The sequence below is a fragment of the Halichondria panicea genome, chromosome 16 (assembly GCF_963675165.1).
Source record: "Halichondria panicea chromosome 16, odHalPani1.1, whole genome shotgun sequence".
NCBI classification, from domain to species: domain Eukaryota; kingdom Metazoa; phylum Porifera; class Demospongiae; order Suberitida; family Halichondriidae; genus Halichondria; species Halichondria panicea.
Genome location: NC_087392.1, coordinates 2,355,518 through 2,371,566, shown reverse-complemented (window position 1 = coordinate 2,371,566; position 16,049 = coordinate 2,355,518). Strand labels below are relative to the sequence as shown.

Below are 16,049 nucleotides of genomic sequence, written 5' to 3'. Positions count from 1 at the left end.
ATGGTCGTCCAGCGGCTCTTGACGTCCATGTCATTTCTCCTCTCCAGTCTCTCACACTGTCTGAGGCTGCAAGGACCCAGGGCCACACTCTCCAAGTGGGGGTCCAGCGTAAGCTGGCTTCCAATCTCCCCAGCTGCAGGTCTGTGGGTATGACATGCATTCCCCTTGTGGCCGAAACCCTGGGAGGCTTAGCAGAGGACTTCATCTCAACCATCCGTGATATCGGCCGGTCAATTTGTCTCCGCTCAGGCGCGGACCGAGACTCAGTCACCATTAAACACCTCTTTGGGAGAGTCAGCATAGCCCTTTGGCGAGGGAATGCTTCCATGCTCATTCACAGGTCACCAACTCTATCACCTGTGCTTGATGGGCATACCTAAACTTACTATATGTTTGTTCTTCATATCTTTACCTTACTTAGATTTCTATTTATATCTGTCTACCCGTTTGTACTTACCTTAACTACTTTCGCCATAAAGGCTAAAAAAAAAAAAAAAAAAATCCATAGGAATAATTAAAGGGTGTGTCCAAAGAGATCAATTTCACAAATGGCTACTGCTAGCTAGCTGTTTTTTATTTTCTGAGTCTTGTAGCTAACAAAAAGCTAGCGCTTTAGTGCAAGGCTAACTCATATGTTGAATAGAAAGTTTGTGCGGACAGATGATGCTATGAAAGATTCTGAAGAGACTGCAACAGCCTTCAATGTGAGTCAAACTAGCCATAACTCGAGAAAGAAGCTTTAGTTTGCTAATCCACGAATCAAAATCCAAGAGAACGTGGCTAGAAGCCTATAGAAGCTGTTAGTTTTCGTCGTATTGCAACAGTTGAGCAGTTACAGCTGGAACAGACACACAGACACACACAGTCAGCTTTACCGTATCCCTCGTGCGGCTACGCCTCGAGGCATAATTATTGGGGGGCTAATTGGGCTCTGGCTATTGGGTGTGAGTACTGGTACATGGTTAACAAGTTTATGCTCATAATATACATGTAAATTGGTCTCTTAGTTGTTACATGTACATCTTTCAAATTCCTTCTGCATGACCTAACATCGAACATCGTGCATGTGCTTCACTGTATAAACTTGATGACAGCTCTACGGTATAAGAAACAATAGGGGCGTGCTGACAATACATGCATAATCAACTCTCCAGACACTGTACAGAGGATATAAAAATGCGTGCACAGAATGCACAGAATGCAATTAAAAAGTGATTGGGATAAAAATAGCATTCACTACTATATTATATATTATGTACTATTTAGGAAGTTCACTGACACAAATGTCCGAGCTGGTTGCAACCCCTGAGCCAGCACGACCCAATCTCAGTTCTGCTGCCAGGCTCCACTCATTCAACTCAGGATCGTAGGCCTCCACTGAACAGAGATAGTCTGACCCATCAAAACCTCCAACTGCATACACCTTTCCTCCAAACGAAGCAGCAGCGACAGCATCTCTTCTATATCGCATGGAAGCCACCATCGACCACACATTCGTGAGAGGATCATACACTTCAACGGATGAGAGTGGATCTGATATCTCGTGTCCACCAATGGCATACAGCTTTCTGAAGAGCACAGCGACAGCTACACCTCCTCTTGCAACATTCATATCAGGGACGTTTGCCCAGCGATCAGTGTGAGGGTCGTAGCATTCTACCGACTTCAAGCACGCATTGCTGTCTCTACCACCAACCACAAAGAGCTTTCCATTGAGTACAGCCACTCCTGAAGTACTGCGAGCACAATTCATCGAAGACACATATGACCAGACTTTCATGTTAGGGTCATACCTGTGGTGCAGAAAAGGAAATGATGTAACTATTAAGTCATTATTTTGTGTAGCAGTACAGTAACTAATTTAAGGATAAATTTAATACTCACCTTTCCACTGAGCTGAGATATGACCAACCATCGTGTCCACCAACAGCATACATAGGACCTGACATCACCCCCACTCCAACTCCGTGTCTGTATGAGCACATGGGCACACAAGCCTCCCAGCTACTGGTCAGGGGATTGAATCGATCAACTGTATTTAAAGTTCTTAGTCCATTTCGGCCACCAACAATGTAGATTTTGGACTTAAGAATAGCACATCCGAATTGTAGCCTTTTGCATGTCGATTGTGAGTTTATCATTAGCAACCACTCATTCTTGCGTGCATTGAAGAACTCCACAGTACCTTTGTTCTGGCAAGACTCCATTCCTCCGATAACAAACATAGTTCCTATTGTCCCTTTACGCGGAGTGTCGTTTAGTATCTCTTTGAGATGTAGTCTCTTTTCAGGCACTGAATGGTAGATCATAGCATTCATCATCAGATTGACACATTGTGGATTTTGTCGCAAAGTGTCCTTCGTGTAAACTTGTTCAGCTAAAAAGCGAGGTTTGAGAAGGGGCAATCGAACTGCAGAAAGCATTTCAAACGCGTGCATCTTCCGTGTATTCGAATCATAAGTCAACCAACGATAAACAGCATCGAACACAACTTCTTCATTTGAGACATTAATGTTGTCGGAATAGAGCAACCTCTGAGCACGATCGAAACTGAGATGAACAAACTCGTCAGATTTCACAACTTCCATAAAGTGATCGAGAAGATACTGCTGAGCAGAGTCAGCTAACACATTACAACCATGAGCTTCAGCAAATGATACTATACCTAGACAGTTGGTTGAGTGTAGCTGGACACATAAAAAGTTACAGCATACTCCAACAACTTCAGACAACTGAAGAATAGAAGCAGCCTTTAGAAGGGGTTGGACGTTGTTTTCGTTCACTATGATCTTGGCTGTGTAAGCAAATTCCACGAGACTTTTTACAGCTTGAGGGTCCATCTCAGCTAGAGTGACTGTTTCTTGGGTACTTTCCATCATTTTGTTGGTGAACATGGCACAAAAGTAGGTGCTACAAGCAGACAGAACCACTCTGTGTGCATACACTTCCTCGCTTCCTATTCTAAGAATGACATCACATAGTAGCCGGCCTTTGGTTCTTAGGGATGCCATTTGGGAGAGCAATCGAGTTGAGTGACCTTCAGCAGTGAAGACAATACCTTCCGCTGTAGTTTCTGTGTAACCATTGCGTTCTTCTATTGTTACTCGTACATCGGGAATAGAGCAGCTTAGCTCTGAGTAAGGAGAGCTTGACCTTGAATGTCTTTCCATTTTATCAGAGATACAAAAGAAAGGGGATTGGAAACGAAATTTTTACGAAATTTTTGCGTGAAGCATTCCGTGTTATAGGGCGTGACTAAAACTACAAAGGATTATATTTATAGTCAGCATGCTCATTACCTGTCTTGACTGCTCTACAATGTGCTGTACATAGAAACAGTGAAATTGATAATCTTTAATGTTGATTTTTCTAAAAAGTAAAGAGAATTTAGCTCTAAAAAGTCGACTAAGCCATGCAGCCACTATTACTAGACAAATAAATGCTATGCAAGAAGAAATAGCCTTTACTATGAAGTCGTAGGAGGGACAGGCCCGTGGTGTGTCTAAAAGTATACTAAAGCAGTTTGAAGGACTATACTGCAAACGTTTATGAACAGTACAGCTTATTTATAGCATAAAGCCATTCTATGTAGCACTTAGATACATAATAACCAAGTCAAGCAATGTCCTTTGCTGTTTTGACTTCACAGGAGGGACAGAGAAAAGTTGACACAGAGTAATTCAAGCTAAACTCAAAAAAATTGGAAACAGAGTAAAGACAACGGACTTAGAGCTTGTCAGTGGTATAAGCTTACTTCTCTCAAGTATCTCCCAGGCCCTGAGTGATCTCTAGTGGATAGGAGAGCTAGAAACCAGGGATACAAAACCGTAGCGCAGTCCTCCATGTAATTATTTGCGAGCGCAATGATTACACGGAGTGCTTCACCGGATGTCAGTCCTTTTACATAGGGCGTGGGCGGTCGTTTCCAATCCCCTTTCTTTTGTATCTCTGATTTTATATGTTTTTGACGCTAGCTAGCTAGCTAGCTTAGTAGCTACGCAAAGTAAAGGGCAAAGGCCAGCCCCGCCCTCGGAATTCCATTTCAGCCCCGCCCCTCCCTCCCAAAAGTACATGGACATGTATCCATAGAGATAAAACTAAAACTCAGATAACATGCAGTGCACATTATTATTTCAATAGGCAAAGAGTGAACTGAGGGGTTTAAGGTTTGCAATGAGTTCTTGGCATACAAATATCTATATTGGTGAAGGAGCACAGAGAACGTAAGGCAGTCACATTTAAATATTTGTCCCAATATAAAATAACGTTCCTAGGTCTGCTGAAAGAAGGAAGTTGAAGAAACAACAGGAAGAAATCCGTAAGTATTAGTTGTGTACGTGCTTGTACATTCAATTATATTAATCACAGAGGAGGACCATCGTGCATACCTTTCCAAGAGAGAAGCAGAGAGGAGAGAGAAGGTGGAAAAACAACGAAAAGTACGGTTACTTTTAAGTGGGGATAAATAACTACTGATTTTATCAATGCAGGATTTAGAGCAGCTACAACAGTATAATCCATGGGGGAGACCAGCTGTAGGTGTATCTACCAAAGTAAGAGGTTTGAACGGACAGTGCCTATATAATTATACGTGTCGTTTCCAGATCTCATTTACACATCCTCACTCCCAGAGTGGTTGTGGATATGATCCTTATGGCAAGCCGGGGGCTGGAGCGCTACTAAGGACTAGCTCAGGGAAGCTCACCACTCACATCAAAGGAGCTAGGGACATCAAATTCCAGGATCACCTTAAGAGAGAAGTTGACTCCATGGTACAATGCCTTACATTTTCAGGTGCTGGCAATAACTTGTATTTTAACAACTAATTATATTGTAGAGATGTCTACCCGGTGGTCCTGAGAAAAGTGGGAGGCAGAAAAACTACAAGTTGGAAAGGTCTGACTCTGAAAAGTTATTAATGATAGAGGAGAGGAACAGGAAATTGATCTATGGGAAGAAATTAGGTAAACACATGTATGTCTTATTTCATCATTGTAAGAGTATAATTGCATATACAGAAGAGCAGCGCCTTGAAGATATTGATAGACGTGAGAGAGAGAAAAGAGAGTTAAAGGATGCTCCTTCTGACTACATCTGGGGTAGAAACGAAGTATCCCGCAGGGACGCACGAAAGAGGGTCATGGACTGGGACACCTACAGTTCAGACTCTGGCTTTACCAGTATAGCAGCTCAGATGAGGAAAAGAGGATATGAAGCACCTATTCCCATTATTAGTAAGTGGTTTGTTGCATAGCTGATTGTTGCATAGCTGTGTACTGTGCTAAGTATGAAGATTGAGATGAGCTTCACTCAATTAGCGACATCTTTTTATCTCAGATCAAGGTGTGGAAGAGTTTGACCCGTGGGGTAGACCAGGCGCAGGTGCTCCTATGAGAAACAGACAAGGCCAGGTAATGCAGCTCGGTCGAGGGTGTGGGGTCGATATGGCTACTTTAATGAAAGCTAAAGATGTGGAAAGAAAAGTTGATCATCGACAGAAATATGGAGAAAATCATGTAAGTGCTTTCCATGTTTTCTTTTGTGCTGCTATACTACTTACGCATGTACTGTAGTTATTTGTCAAGTAAACCATGACAATAGTTGAAGATGAATTTCCTTTCTTGGGCTGCCTATTATATTGCATTTACAGAACCCCAACTCCCGTGGCTCTAAGAGCTACTACACTGATCTCCAGGATCAGGCTGAACTGAGGCACAAGCAGCTACAACAGAGGAGACACGATGACAAGAAACTAGATGTACTTCACACAGAGACTATGGCTCAGATGTGGGAAAAAGAAGGAAGACGACGACAACCAGATGAGCAGAATGTAGTACCAATCCATTATTTTTTATTTACATCATGAAACTCAATTTCATTTTTTCTGCTGCAGCATGTGCTTTCTTTCAACGAACCTTGGAGGAGAGCTGGAGCAGGAGCCCCTCGGTTGAAAAGACATAGCCAACTGGATGCAATTCCAGGGGCACAGGAGGTCCACTCACACTGGATGGTATAACACTAACTCGCTCATTCACATAATTTTCCCACTCCACCCTCAATCAATTAATATTACAAAATGCACTCCTGATATTACATGTATTCACTTGCAATGCACTCACTATAATAATTATAATAATTATGATGATCGGATGATAATTAGATTGCATAGTCCACAATAAATGTAAAATCTTATAAACTAGCTAGCTATGTGCAATATTGTTTAATATAGCCAGTGTCACATGCCACTATATGCAGGGCCACCCCCCTCGGGTGGTACCCAGTTGATGTTCTGAGAGGGGTCCTTGATGTCGCAAGTCTTGCAGTGAATACAGTTCTGTGCATTAATTTGCAGTCTCGTTCCCTGTCCATCCTCTCTCTCCACATATTCATAGACACCAGCCGGACAAAAGTTCTGCTCAGGTCCTCCATAAACGGCCAGGTTTTTCTCGACGGGTACGCTGTCATCTGCAAGTGTGAGGTGGGGTGGTTGGTCGCCCTCGTGATTGGTACCGGTTAGAGCAACAGATGTAAGTAGGTCAAAGGTGATTTCACCATCTGGTTTGGGGTAGTCTATGGGTGAGCATGACTCGAGAGGTTTTAAAGAGTTGGCATCCGTCCCGTGGTGTTTGAGAGTCCACGGCTCCTTGCCACGCAGTATCCAATTAAAAAGTCCAGCATAAGCAATCCCTCCCCAATAGCCAAGAGGGGTATTAAACGATGGCCGAACGTTTCTGACCTGCTTGAGCTCATTCCAGACCCAACTATTCTTGACACGAGCCTCGTATGACTCGAGGTAAATACCTAAAGCAGTGGACAATTTTCACGTAGTAATAATTACAATGTATAATAGCATAAGACTGAGTGTTTCAAGAGCACTGAAGTACTAACCCTCGGCTGTTCACATAAACAATAGAAATCAAAAGACTGCTATACAATAAAATAATGCAGTAGTATGTATGAGCATGGCAGCTGGTAGCAGCAAGTAAACAGGAGCAATAGACTAGAAGTAGACTAGAGACAGTTTTAGTAGTGCATGAGACAAGGATCACAGCAAAGAAGCCTCCTGGTATTTTGGGGGGCTAGGATAATCAAAAGAGTGGTATATTCTGGGGCTAGGATAAGCAAAAGAAGCAGCAACCACACCCAGAATTCTAGCTTTCTACTCAGTGACCCTTTCCACTGTTCCTGGTTTGGGATCACTTCAGCTATATAATTATTATACGTACCTCGAATAAAGGCCACATGTAGCTAGCTAGCTATGCAGCTAACGTGCAAATTTGTTTGACAACAAAGCTTTAACATCAAAATCTGCCACTAAATAACTTGTTGTGTGAGGGCTATCCACGCTGTAAACGCAGCGCTATGGCATCCAGGTAAATAGACTCAGATACAAACAAACAAATATATTGGTCGCGGCACGGCCTCGGGTTAATGAGGATTCGCATGTATAATTATGTGTTTTATATATCATGACGATCCCTTACCAAATCATTCCTCAAGGCACGCGACAAAATAAAATAACGCGGATGAGACTGTATGACTTTAATACACCCTTGTAACCTTGACAATGTGATATAAGTATGTATACATAGCATGTTACCTTGGTCATCAGGAGAGCTTTTGCTCAGTGCTTCAAAAGCACTCTCAGCAGCTAGCATACCAGTCTTCATGGCATTGTGAGTCCCCTTCACTTTAGGTACATTCATGAACCCAGGACTGCACCCAATGAGAGCACCACCGGGGAACGCTAGCTTAGGCAGGCTCTGTAGAAAAAGTAACTTCATGAATAAAGCCTCATGACCCGCAGTGCATGTACAGTACATGTAGGTCCTAGACTATTTAAAGGGGGGTTATACAGTACAAGCACATTTTTGGTGCACAAACCTGAAGCCCTCCTTCGTTCAAGGCACGTGCCCCGTAGCCAATCCTTTTTCCACCTTCAAAGGTCGATCGTACATGTGGGTGGAGTTTCCAACGCTGTATATACGTTAGAAAAGCATACTCATTATGAAGTACTAGTAGATAATACGGACCTGAAACTCTTTGAACGGACTGAGATGTGGGTTGTCATAATCCAGGGCCACCTGTAAAGTGGTGACAATAATTATGTTGTGTGTAATAGATAATTATAGCATGAGACCGAGTGTTTTATATAAAATATAAGGGCGAGTTGCCTGTAAAACACAAGGATTCTTATGCAATAATTATGTGTTTTATATCATGACAACCCCTTACCAAATCATGCCTCCAGGCTACGCGACCGTGTAATAAAATATAACACGGAGGGGACTGTATGACGTTTATTACACCCTTGTAATCTTGACAACATGATATAAATGTGTACACGAGAGTGTTGTAACAGTGTGCGTGGAGTACTCACCACAAATCCAACAGAAACGAGAGGAGTATCCCCTTCATTGAGATGGTACATGAATGACCCTCCGTACGTTGAACGATTCTGATCGAAAAGTAATAGAGGATATGTCACATTCCAGTCAAAACATTAGCTTCATCTATCATACGCACCATGGGCCAGCCAATTGTGTGCTGAACAAGGCCAGGGTTGTGCTTTGAGTGATCTATCTCCCAGAGCTGCATGGGGAAAGCAATGATGTGTGAATAATTATTATCTAGCTCTATTTACCTCTTTTATCCCAATGCCGTATGTTTGTGGCTGGCAATTCTCTCGCAATTTAAAGCTCTTGTTTTTGTAGAGTGTCTTAGCCAGAGAGCCATGACAGCCCTCACCAAACAGAACCAGTTTGGCATGAAGTTCCATTCCACGCTCAAAGGTAGGCTTGGGAGAGCCATCTTTAGCTATCCCAACATCGACTGTAGCTATGCCCTTAACACTGCCATCTTCATGGTACAACACCTGCAATCAAGCACAGTGTACAGAAATGATTACACAATAAGGAAATACATGTACTGCTTCCTACTACTACAAATGCCCCTACCTCACTGGCAGCTATTCCAGGGTATATCTCCACTCCCAGCTGCTCTGCCTGCTCCCCCAGCCAGCGCACCACATTACCGAGTCTCACCACATAGTTGCCATGGTTGTTCATAGGTAAACCTGATAAGGGGTTAAGCATACCTAAATCGTATTTTATACAGAAATGACATTACCTGGAAGAAACATTGGTAATGGAATCTGCGACTTCTGAGTGAGAATGTAGAACTTGTCCTTGGTGACAGGAGTGTGTAGAGGAGCCTATAATTAGGTTGGTGTTCAGTGGCCACAACCGTCAACATTGACCACACCTACCCCTCTGTCCTTCCAGTCTGGAAACAATTCTTGCAGTGCTCTTGGTTCCAAAACAGCTCCAGACAATGTGTGAGAACCTGATACAACAAATAGCATCTAACCAAACAAGTATACGAGCATCAATATTATTATTATTATAGAGTTAGATAAAAGTTGCCAATACATTTTCACCCTACTACTCCTTACCAATCTCAGAAGCCTTCTCGACAAGACATACTCTGAAATCTTGCCCACTCTCCTCTGCCAGCTGCTTAAGTCTGATGGCTGCTGAGAGTCCAGCTGGCCCCCCACCTACTATCACAACGTCACACTCATCGGACACTCGGTCCATGTCCACACCTGAATACAAGAAGAAGGGTAAGAGTTTAATACTAAATAACAATCGCCCAAACGAGGAACGCATTACTAAACACCTCTAACCACCAAATAACAGTATCTCAAATTTGAATTCAAGCAAACTACAAGAGTGTATCCCTTTCAAGTACATACATACACACATAATACGTTTTCTGTTTAAACAAAAGTACCTTCCCATCTTGAGTCATTCTCTCGTTGTACTACAGAGGGGTGGGTGGTGATTTGGGGGTGCGTTGCATGTTGGCGTATGGCTGTACTGTGAATACCAGCTGTAAATCGTGCAGAACCAAGCCCCCTGCTTCTAGCTGTGCAAAGATGGATGACAGTATAGATCATAATTATGTGAAACCTAACTAGATCTCCTATATAAGATTTATATACAAGCTTTTTGGGCATGCACCCATGAGCACTGGATACATTTCTGACAGCTTAAAGTTTGAGTTTACCATGTCTGGCTGCCTTGAAAACATGTAGAGAACGTTTCATCATCTTTAATCTTTTGCATTTGACCTTTGCACCCAGAAAATGATCTCTATTTAGAAATTCTACTTTGTCCATGTGCACTACACTGTAGTACACTGTATCTAGTACTTTAAGTTGTGATGGAGCTAACTGCTGATCTAGAGCATGAACATGTGCACAAGGTGTATTCACAGATTGCCACCCACTTCAGTGACACAAGATTCAAGCCTTGGCCCAGGATTGCTCAGTTTTTGAATGACCAACCTGTTTCAAGCATCATTGCCGATGTAGGTGAGGAGCAATATCACATGATACTACTATAGTACTAATGACTATAATCATTATTTTCAAGGATGTGGTAATGGAAAGTACCTCGGAGTCAACCAATCAACATATTGTCTTGGCTCGGATATTTGTCCTGAGTTGATATCCATAGCAAATGATCGAGGTCATGAGGTGGCTGTGTGTGACTGTCTGCAACTTCCTTATAGGACGGGAATGTTTGATGCTGTCATCTGCATTGCTGTGATTCACCACTTGTCGACCGAGGAGAGACGACTGGCAGCTCTCAGGGAGATGACCAGAATACTTAGGAGTGGAGGGCACATGTTGGTGTATGTTTGGGCCATGGAGCAAGAAAGGAAGCAGGTAATTGTATTATGACACCCAATTTGGTAGTGATATGAACACTAAGGAAATGCTATATCTCTGTATATGCAGTTTGAGGCACAGGATGTTATGGTTCCTTGGCATCTACAACCTAAATATGCGAAAGGGGCAAGCCAAGAAAAAGTATCCCAAAAGAGCACAGATAATGCGAGAATGAGAGAAAGAAAAAGACTAAAGAAGAAACAAAAGAAACAGCAAAAAAGTCAAGTATCACAGGCAAGTGCTGTTGGACACGAGGACTCTACTGAACTCAATTTAACGGAGGATACATCACATACTGAATATCTACTGGGTGACTTGTCAGCTCTAAACTTAAGCGACGAAGATCTAGCAATTGGACCGCACAAAACTATTGGAGAGGAATCACATGAGCTTCATAGAACTGACGTCGAATGCTCAACAGAAGCCATTGCTAACAATGTTGACATTGCTCCATATAAAGGAAAGATAACAAATTCACATGAATTAGCACAAAGGAACTCCCCAAATGATGATTGTGCAGCTAATGCAAGCAATGGTCTTGAGAAGAGGGGCTATCAAACATTCCAGAGATACTACCATGTGTTTCAAAGAGGGGAACTTGTTCAATTGTTGTCTAAATGTACTGATGTAGTAGTTATAGAAGAATTTTATGACCATGAGAATTGGTGTGTAATAGGCAAGAAACTTTAAAGTTTTGTTAATTTGTCGTGGTACATGTACATGTAATCAATATTATGTATATCGTTTCACACACAAAATTAATTTCAAAGATGAGATGAAATTAAAACCAAAAACAGCAAGAAATACAAAACTGGTTTAAAATGGACGAAAAGCTAAGCAACCATTAAAAAGTCAATGTTTTGGTACGTTACCCATCACACATTTTTATACTGTTTCAGTATCGTTTTCATCCGGCAACAAAGGAACATCGTCGAGTTGCGTCTCAGTGCTTTGCTGCTCAACCGTAGGCTCTATCACAGCAGCAGTATCAGTGCTTTGGGGGGCAAAGGGATCAGACTTGGTATACACAGGTAGCCCAGCTTCAGAATTGTCCCGCTCAGAGCTAGCAACTGGTGTGTAGACAGGGGGAGCAGCAGAGTTGACTGGTTCATCGCTGCCATCCTCCTCTTGCTCATCTTCTAGCTGGGCTTGGCGATAGGCAATCATGAGACGGTCCATCTTCCGATTCTGGTAGCGAGAGCACCAACAGTAGGCGACGATCAGGCCTATTATGATGGCAACAAGGAGTGGGATTGCTACTGAGAGTCCAATAGCTAGTCTGTAAATGGAAAGTATTACACACAAAATTATTGTAAACTAGTCTACTCACCCAATGTACGGGTTACAACAGCTGTGAATTGGAAAATGGCCATTGATCTCGATACAGCAGTACTGCTGTGAGGTTCCAGCTTCTTCTCTGCCACAGTGGAGTCCCAGTGACTGACATTCCTCAAGGTCAATGATAGTCCCCTGTGCGTATGCTACAAAAGAAATAGTCGATGGAGGATCGTAATTTTCTAGCTAACTACAAAGATTTTACTGGATTTGACACCTTACCTGCTGGGGTAAATAGACCAATGATCACGACAGTTAATGGCAGAAACGTTTTTGGCTCCATTGCTTTGTGCTATTTCTTGGAGCTTGTGGTAAATCACGTTCAAGAGCTCACAGAGCTTGTTTGTTTACATCCAGTTATACACGTTAATAATTAGGGCCATTCACTTCCTGCAGTGGAGATGTTAGGCCACACCCAGCTAAAATTTCTAGGCCATGTGGTTTCAGATATGCAAGTACATGAAGCTCGAAGTATATGAAAGAAACAACACTCCACTATGTGAGTTCTACTTGCTCTGTATTCTTTACTTTGTCTTTGTAATATCTGACTAGGGCATCATCTAAAGTTAGCTTCAAGATTACTTTGACCTCTGACCCAAAGCTTCCCTACAAAGTGTGAGTGTTTAATTGCTCATATGGCCAGGTCATACATAGTATAGTAACATATGTCCACCTGTGGTTGATGTGCACTTCACCTGATGTACAACCATTATGATACTATTGTTCTACAGGCTAAGTGTACCAGAAAGCACTCCTTTTACAGCCGTCCTCAAGTTTGCTGCTGAAGAGGTACGTAAGCGTCTTTTTTTCTGGGCAGTAATTATATGTGTATTCCTTAGTTCAAAGTCCCACCAGCTACCAGTGCAATCATTACCAACGGTGAGTTAATGTTGTATTGCTTAAAACACTGTCCACTTCACTTCCTCAGTTGCCTATATAGGTGTATGAGCTCACATGACTATATGCATTACACTGTACATTCAGTGTCAGGTTCACATTCCTCTCTTCCTTACAGATGGTATAGGAATCAACCCGTCCCAAACAGCCGGTGAGTTCCTATAAATGGCGACTCATTTGATACATACATGTTATAATTATGTCACCTCTGCTCTAATGGAATGTGTCACCCTCCCTATAATTATATAATAATTTATACAGGTACTATTTTCTTGAAGCATGGCTCAGAGCTTCGTCTCATTCCAAGGGACAGAGTTGGAAGAACAGAGTAGTCTTCTAGATCACACTCTATAATTATGGCATTTTGATGTTTTCACAAAAAAGTTTTACAGAGAATGGAATTATCATTAATATTATTGTGGTGAATTGACAAATTAATAATGAACACAATTATATGTACAATGAGAGCTGTGAGTTAGCTCATTTTATCTCTACTCTGATCAGTTTGTTGTTGTTCAGCTTCGTCATCATCTGACTTCCAAAACACGTCTTTTAACTTTTGAATGATTCCTTTTTCTTCGACTTTGACGACAGAGGAAGGTCCATCTTTGTTCTCCGTTCTACCTGGGAAATGATATACCATACATAACAGATTGTAAGCTGTTGACATAATTATTGGGCAAGAGAAGCGAGCCTCACACTAGTGAGTTACATGGGGATTTTTCTGTTTGTATGTATGCAAGTACATCGCTCAAATTAAGCAAACAAACTAATGCTTTACTCAATTGAAGTCACTCGATTGATTTACGTACATCTTAATTTGCTAACTTCACTCGCGCCCTAGTATATTATTATACTGACCTTTGTCAAGTCCATTGACTGTCCCATTCACCAAGTTCTCTGTCAGGGCATACTCAGTTATTAGTTCTCTCTGCTGCTTGGTTAACCTCCTATAACAAAAATAACAACAATAATCGAACGAATGGCGCATGACAACGTTTTTAAGGTGTGGTTTTAATCAATAGACATGCAAAAGCTCTAGTTTTCAATCTGAATAGCTAGTGATAATCTTCAGTATCCATAGGATAATATCAGTGTTGCTCACCGTTTAAGAATAGCTCCCAGATAAACAGTAAGTTACGGTAATAATTTTAGTGTAGGGGGATGCTCGAGCACCCTGATCCCAAAACTGGATACGCCGCTGTATGAAACAGCAGTACTTACTTTGGGATTGAGATCTTTACATGAACATAGTGGTCACCCTTGCCATATCCATTGAGTTGAGGTATTCCTCTATTGGTTAACTTGATGCGATGATGTGACTGAACTCCAGCAGGTATCTGAATGAGAACAGGACATAAAAATTAATTGCGGCATGACAACTACGTGTACGTGTACCTTGAGCATGATGTGTCCACTCAGTCCTGGAATTTTGAGTTCCCCACCTAGTATTGCCTGGGTGAAGCTGACATCAGTATCGGAGTGTACATCAAAGCCATCTCGCTCAAACAAATCACTGTCTGTAACCTGCACAGTCAGAGAACACACAGAACTATTATGTTTCGGCACAGGGTAATGATTGTTGAACAAACTACCATTTCACACACCACTCACCTTCAGGACAACGTAGGCTTCAGACTGGCCCACTGGTACCCTGAGAGTCTGGCCGTCAGCAACACCAGCTGGTACCTGTACATTGACACTCTGGGCACGAACAGTGGTCCCAGTACCCGAGCACTGATGACAGGGGGTGGTGATTATTTTCCCCTGACCGTGGCAACGTCGACACGTTGACTTCATGTGGAACAACCCTGTGTTGATTACCTCCTGTGGGGGAAGGGGCAGCAGTATAAAGTATTTAAAAGTCAATACTTTTGTGGGAAAAAGGGAGAGGGAAAAAGTACATATACAAAAGCAGGAGTGTATGAAGATATTATAATACACTCCTGACAAAAGTGAGAATAGGTAAATACCATCATTAAAACTTCAGAAAGTAAATCTAGCACACAATAAAAAGGATATATAATAGCACATCTATAATAGACCAAAACACTGACCTCTCCCTTCCCTCTGCAGTAAGGACACATTTGCTCCTTGGTTCCCGGCTCACCTCCAGTCCCAAAACACCTCCCACATGTACCTTGCACCCTCAATGAGATGTCCTTTGTACAGCCACTCACTGACTCATTAAAACTCAAGGTCAAACCAATACGATGAGTACTTGCGCCCTGCTCAAACATATTCCCGAAACCTCCACCACCAAAGAAGGACTTGAATATCTCCTCGGCCTGTGAAGAAGTAAAACCACTACTAGCCCCTTGAGATCCGGCAGTGTATTCTGAGTGTCCAGTGGCATCGTAGGTGTTGCGCTTGTCTTGGTCACTCAATACCTGCACAATGGAGCTGCTTATCTTTCATTCATGATGAATGAGTATGATTTACCTCATAAGCTTCTCCGATCTCAGTGAACCTTTTTGCAGCATCTGGATTGTCTTTATTTAGATCAGGATGATACTTCTTGGCCAGTTCATAATATGCTTTCTTGATCTCTTTCTGACCGGCACTACGGGGAACACCCAGCATATTGTAATAGTCATCCTTGTCCGAAGAACCTGAGTACAATGGTATTGGGTGACACAGAAATTAATACCACCATAACGTGATGAGCAAAGCTACACAATGCATCTTTGAATGACTCCAAGCTCAAAAAGTGTATGAGGGCACGCATGGTGATTTAGTAACGCACACACACAATACTTGTGATCAATTAATAGATACGCCAGGCGACAGGAACCTTACCACTGGTGTGTATAGCCCTACATCCTTGGAACATGCCAGTGGAAGATGTACAGCCAAGGATACATCCATGTACTCTTCTATTTGGAATTGTCTTACAAGCCAAAGAATTTCCAACTCCCTGAGCTACATACGCTGTCCCTCTGTGACAAACAGTTGGAATGTACTTCAATAATCTGCTCCAGCTCCTCATAATTATTGCTGCTGTTCAACTGGAAATAGAAAATATGGGCCATGTGGCAGTATTAAAAGGGGGAGTGACGAATCACATGGCGCATGCGCT

The 16,049-nt window shown here is 42.3% G+C and overlaps 7 protein-coding genes across 9 annotated transcripts; 3 read left to right on the top strand and 4 right to left on the bottom strand.

Moving 5' to 3' along the window:
- Positions 1–1,171: 1,171 nt before the first annotated feature.
- LOC135350020 (kelch-like protein 1) lies at positions 1,172–3,999 on the bottom strand. Its single transcript, XM_064548703.1, has 2 exons — positions 1,885–3,999; positions 1,172–1,793 (listed from the first exon to the last, which is right to left on the bottom strand). The coding sequence occupies exons 1-2, from the start codon at positions 3,168–3,170 to the stop codon at positions 1,259–1,261; spliced, it is 1,821 nt and encodes a 606-aa protein (XP_064404773.1). The 5' UTR covers positions 3,171–3,999; the 3' UTR covers positions 1,172–1,258.
- A 74-nt stretch (positions 4,000–4,073) lies between these two features.
- LOC135350023 (uncharacterized) lies at positions 4,074–6,081 on the top strand. 2 transcript variants are annotated; one of them, XM_064548711.1, is made up of 10 exons: positions 4,074–4,223; positions 4,275–4,318; positions 4,369–4,439; positions 4,491–4,553; positions 4,632–4,772; positions 4,838–4,964; positions 5,019–5,234; positions 5,338–5,516; positions 5,651–5,830; positions 5,894–6,081. In XM_064548711.1, the coding sequence occupies exons 1-10, from the start codon at positions 4,174–4,176 to the stop codon at positions 6,014–6,016; spliced, it is 1,194 nt and encodes a 397-aa protein (XP_064404781.1). In that variant the 5' UTR covers positions 4,074–4,173; the 3' UTR covers positions 6,017–6,081. The 2 variants fall into 2 exon arrangements, with proteins under 2 accessions (XP_064404781.1, XP_064404780.1); XM_064548710.1 differs by having other exon boundaries at positions 4,605–4,772.
- Positions 6,082–6,110: 29 nt separating this feature from the next.
- On the bottom strand, positions 6,111–10,233 carry LOC135350019 (electron transfer flavoprotein-ubiquinone oxidoreductase, mitochondrial-like). Its single transcript, XM_064548702.1, has 13 exons — positions 10,072–10,233; positions 9,796–9,930; positions 9,455–9,607; positions 9,269–9,345; positions 9,130–9,214; positions 8,958–9,076; positions 8,645–8,875; positions 8,527–8,592; positions 8,381–8,458; positions 8,034–8,084; positions 7,885–7,977; positions 7,601–7,763; positions 6,111–6,801 (listed from the first exon to the last, which is right to left on the bottom strand). The coding sequence occupies exons 1-13, from the start codon at positions 10,181–10,183 to the stop codon at positions 6,236–6,238; spliced, it is 1,929 nt and encodes a 642-aa protein (XP_064404772.1). The 5' UTR covers positions 10,184–10,233; the 3' UTR covers positions 6,111–6,235.
- On the top strand, positions 10,228–11,836 carry LOC135350024 (uncharacterized). The gene is made up of 3 exons (XM_064548712.1): positions 10,228–10,378; positions 10,440–10,735; positions 10,808–11,836. Exons 1-3 carry the CDS (start codon positions 10,228–10,230, stop codon positions 11,426–11,428), a joined length of 1,068 nt encoding a protein of 355 aa, XP_064404782.1. The 3' UTR covers positions 11,429–11,836.
- Positions 11,452–12,467, bottom strand: LOC135350027 (uncharacterized). The gene is made up of 3 exons (XM_064548714.1): positions 12,296–12,467; positions 12,069–12,219; positions 11,452–12,017 (listed from the first exon to the last, which is right to left on the bottom strand). Exons 1-3 carry the CDS (start codon positions 12,354–12,356, stop codon positions 11,624–11,626), a joined length of 606 nt encoding a protein of 201 aa, XP_064404784.1. The 5' UTR covers positions 12,357–12,467; the 3' UTR covers positions 11,452–11,623.
- A 4-nt stretch (positions 12,468–12,471) lies between these two features.
- On the top strand, positions 12,472–13,386 carry LOC135350028 (ubiquitin-fold modifier 1). Its single transcript, XM_064548715.1, has 6 exons — positions 12,472–12,572; positions 12,626–12,688; positions 12,805–12,862; positions 12,913–12,952; positions 13,089–13,121; positions 13,232–13,386. Coding segments are annotated over exons 1-6 (267 nt in total). The 5' UTR covers positions 12,472–12,570; the 3' UTR covers positions 13,303–13,386.
- On the bottom strand, positions 13,351–16,030 carry LOC135350021 (dnaJ homolog subfamily A member 3, mitochondrial-like). 2 transcript variants are annotated; one of them, XM_064548704.1, is made up of 8 exons: positions 15,770–16,030; positions 15,413–15,582; positions 15,028–15,360; positions 14,585–14,797; positions 14,369–14,497; positions 14,195–14,310; positions 13,832–13,920; positions 13,351–13,594 (listed from the first exon to the last, which is right to left on the bottom strand). In XM_064548704.1, the coding sequence occupies exons 1-8, from the start codon at positions 15,957–15,959 to the stop codon at positions 13,446–13,448; spliced, it is 1,389 nt and encodes a 462-aa protein (XP_064404774.1). In that variant the 5' UTR covers positions 15,960–16,030; the 3' UTR covers positions 13,351–13,445. The 2 variants fall into 2 exon arrangements, with proteins under 2 accessions (XP_064404774.1, XP_064404776.1); XM_064548706.1 differs by having other exon boundaries at positions 13,351–13,590.
- Positions 16,031–16,049: the final 19 nt, after the last annotated feature.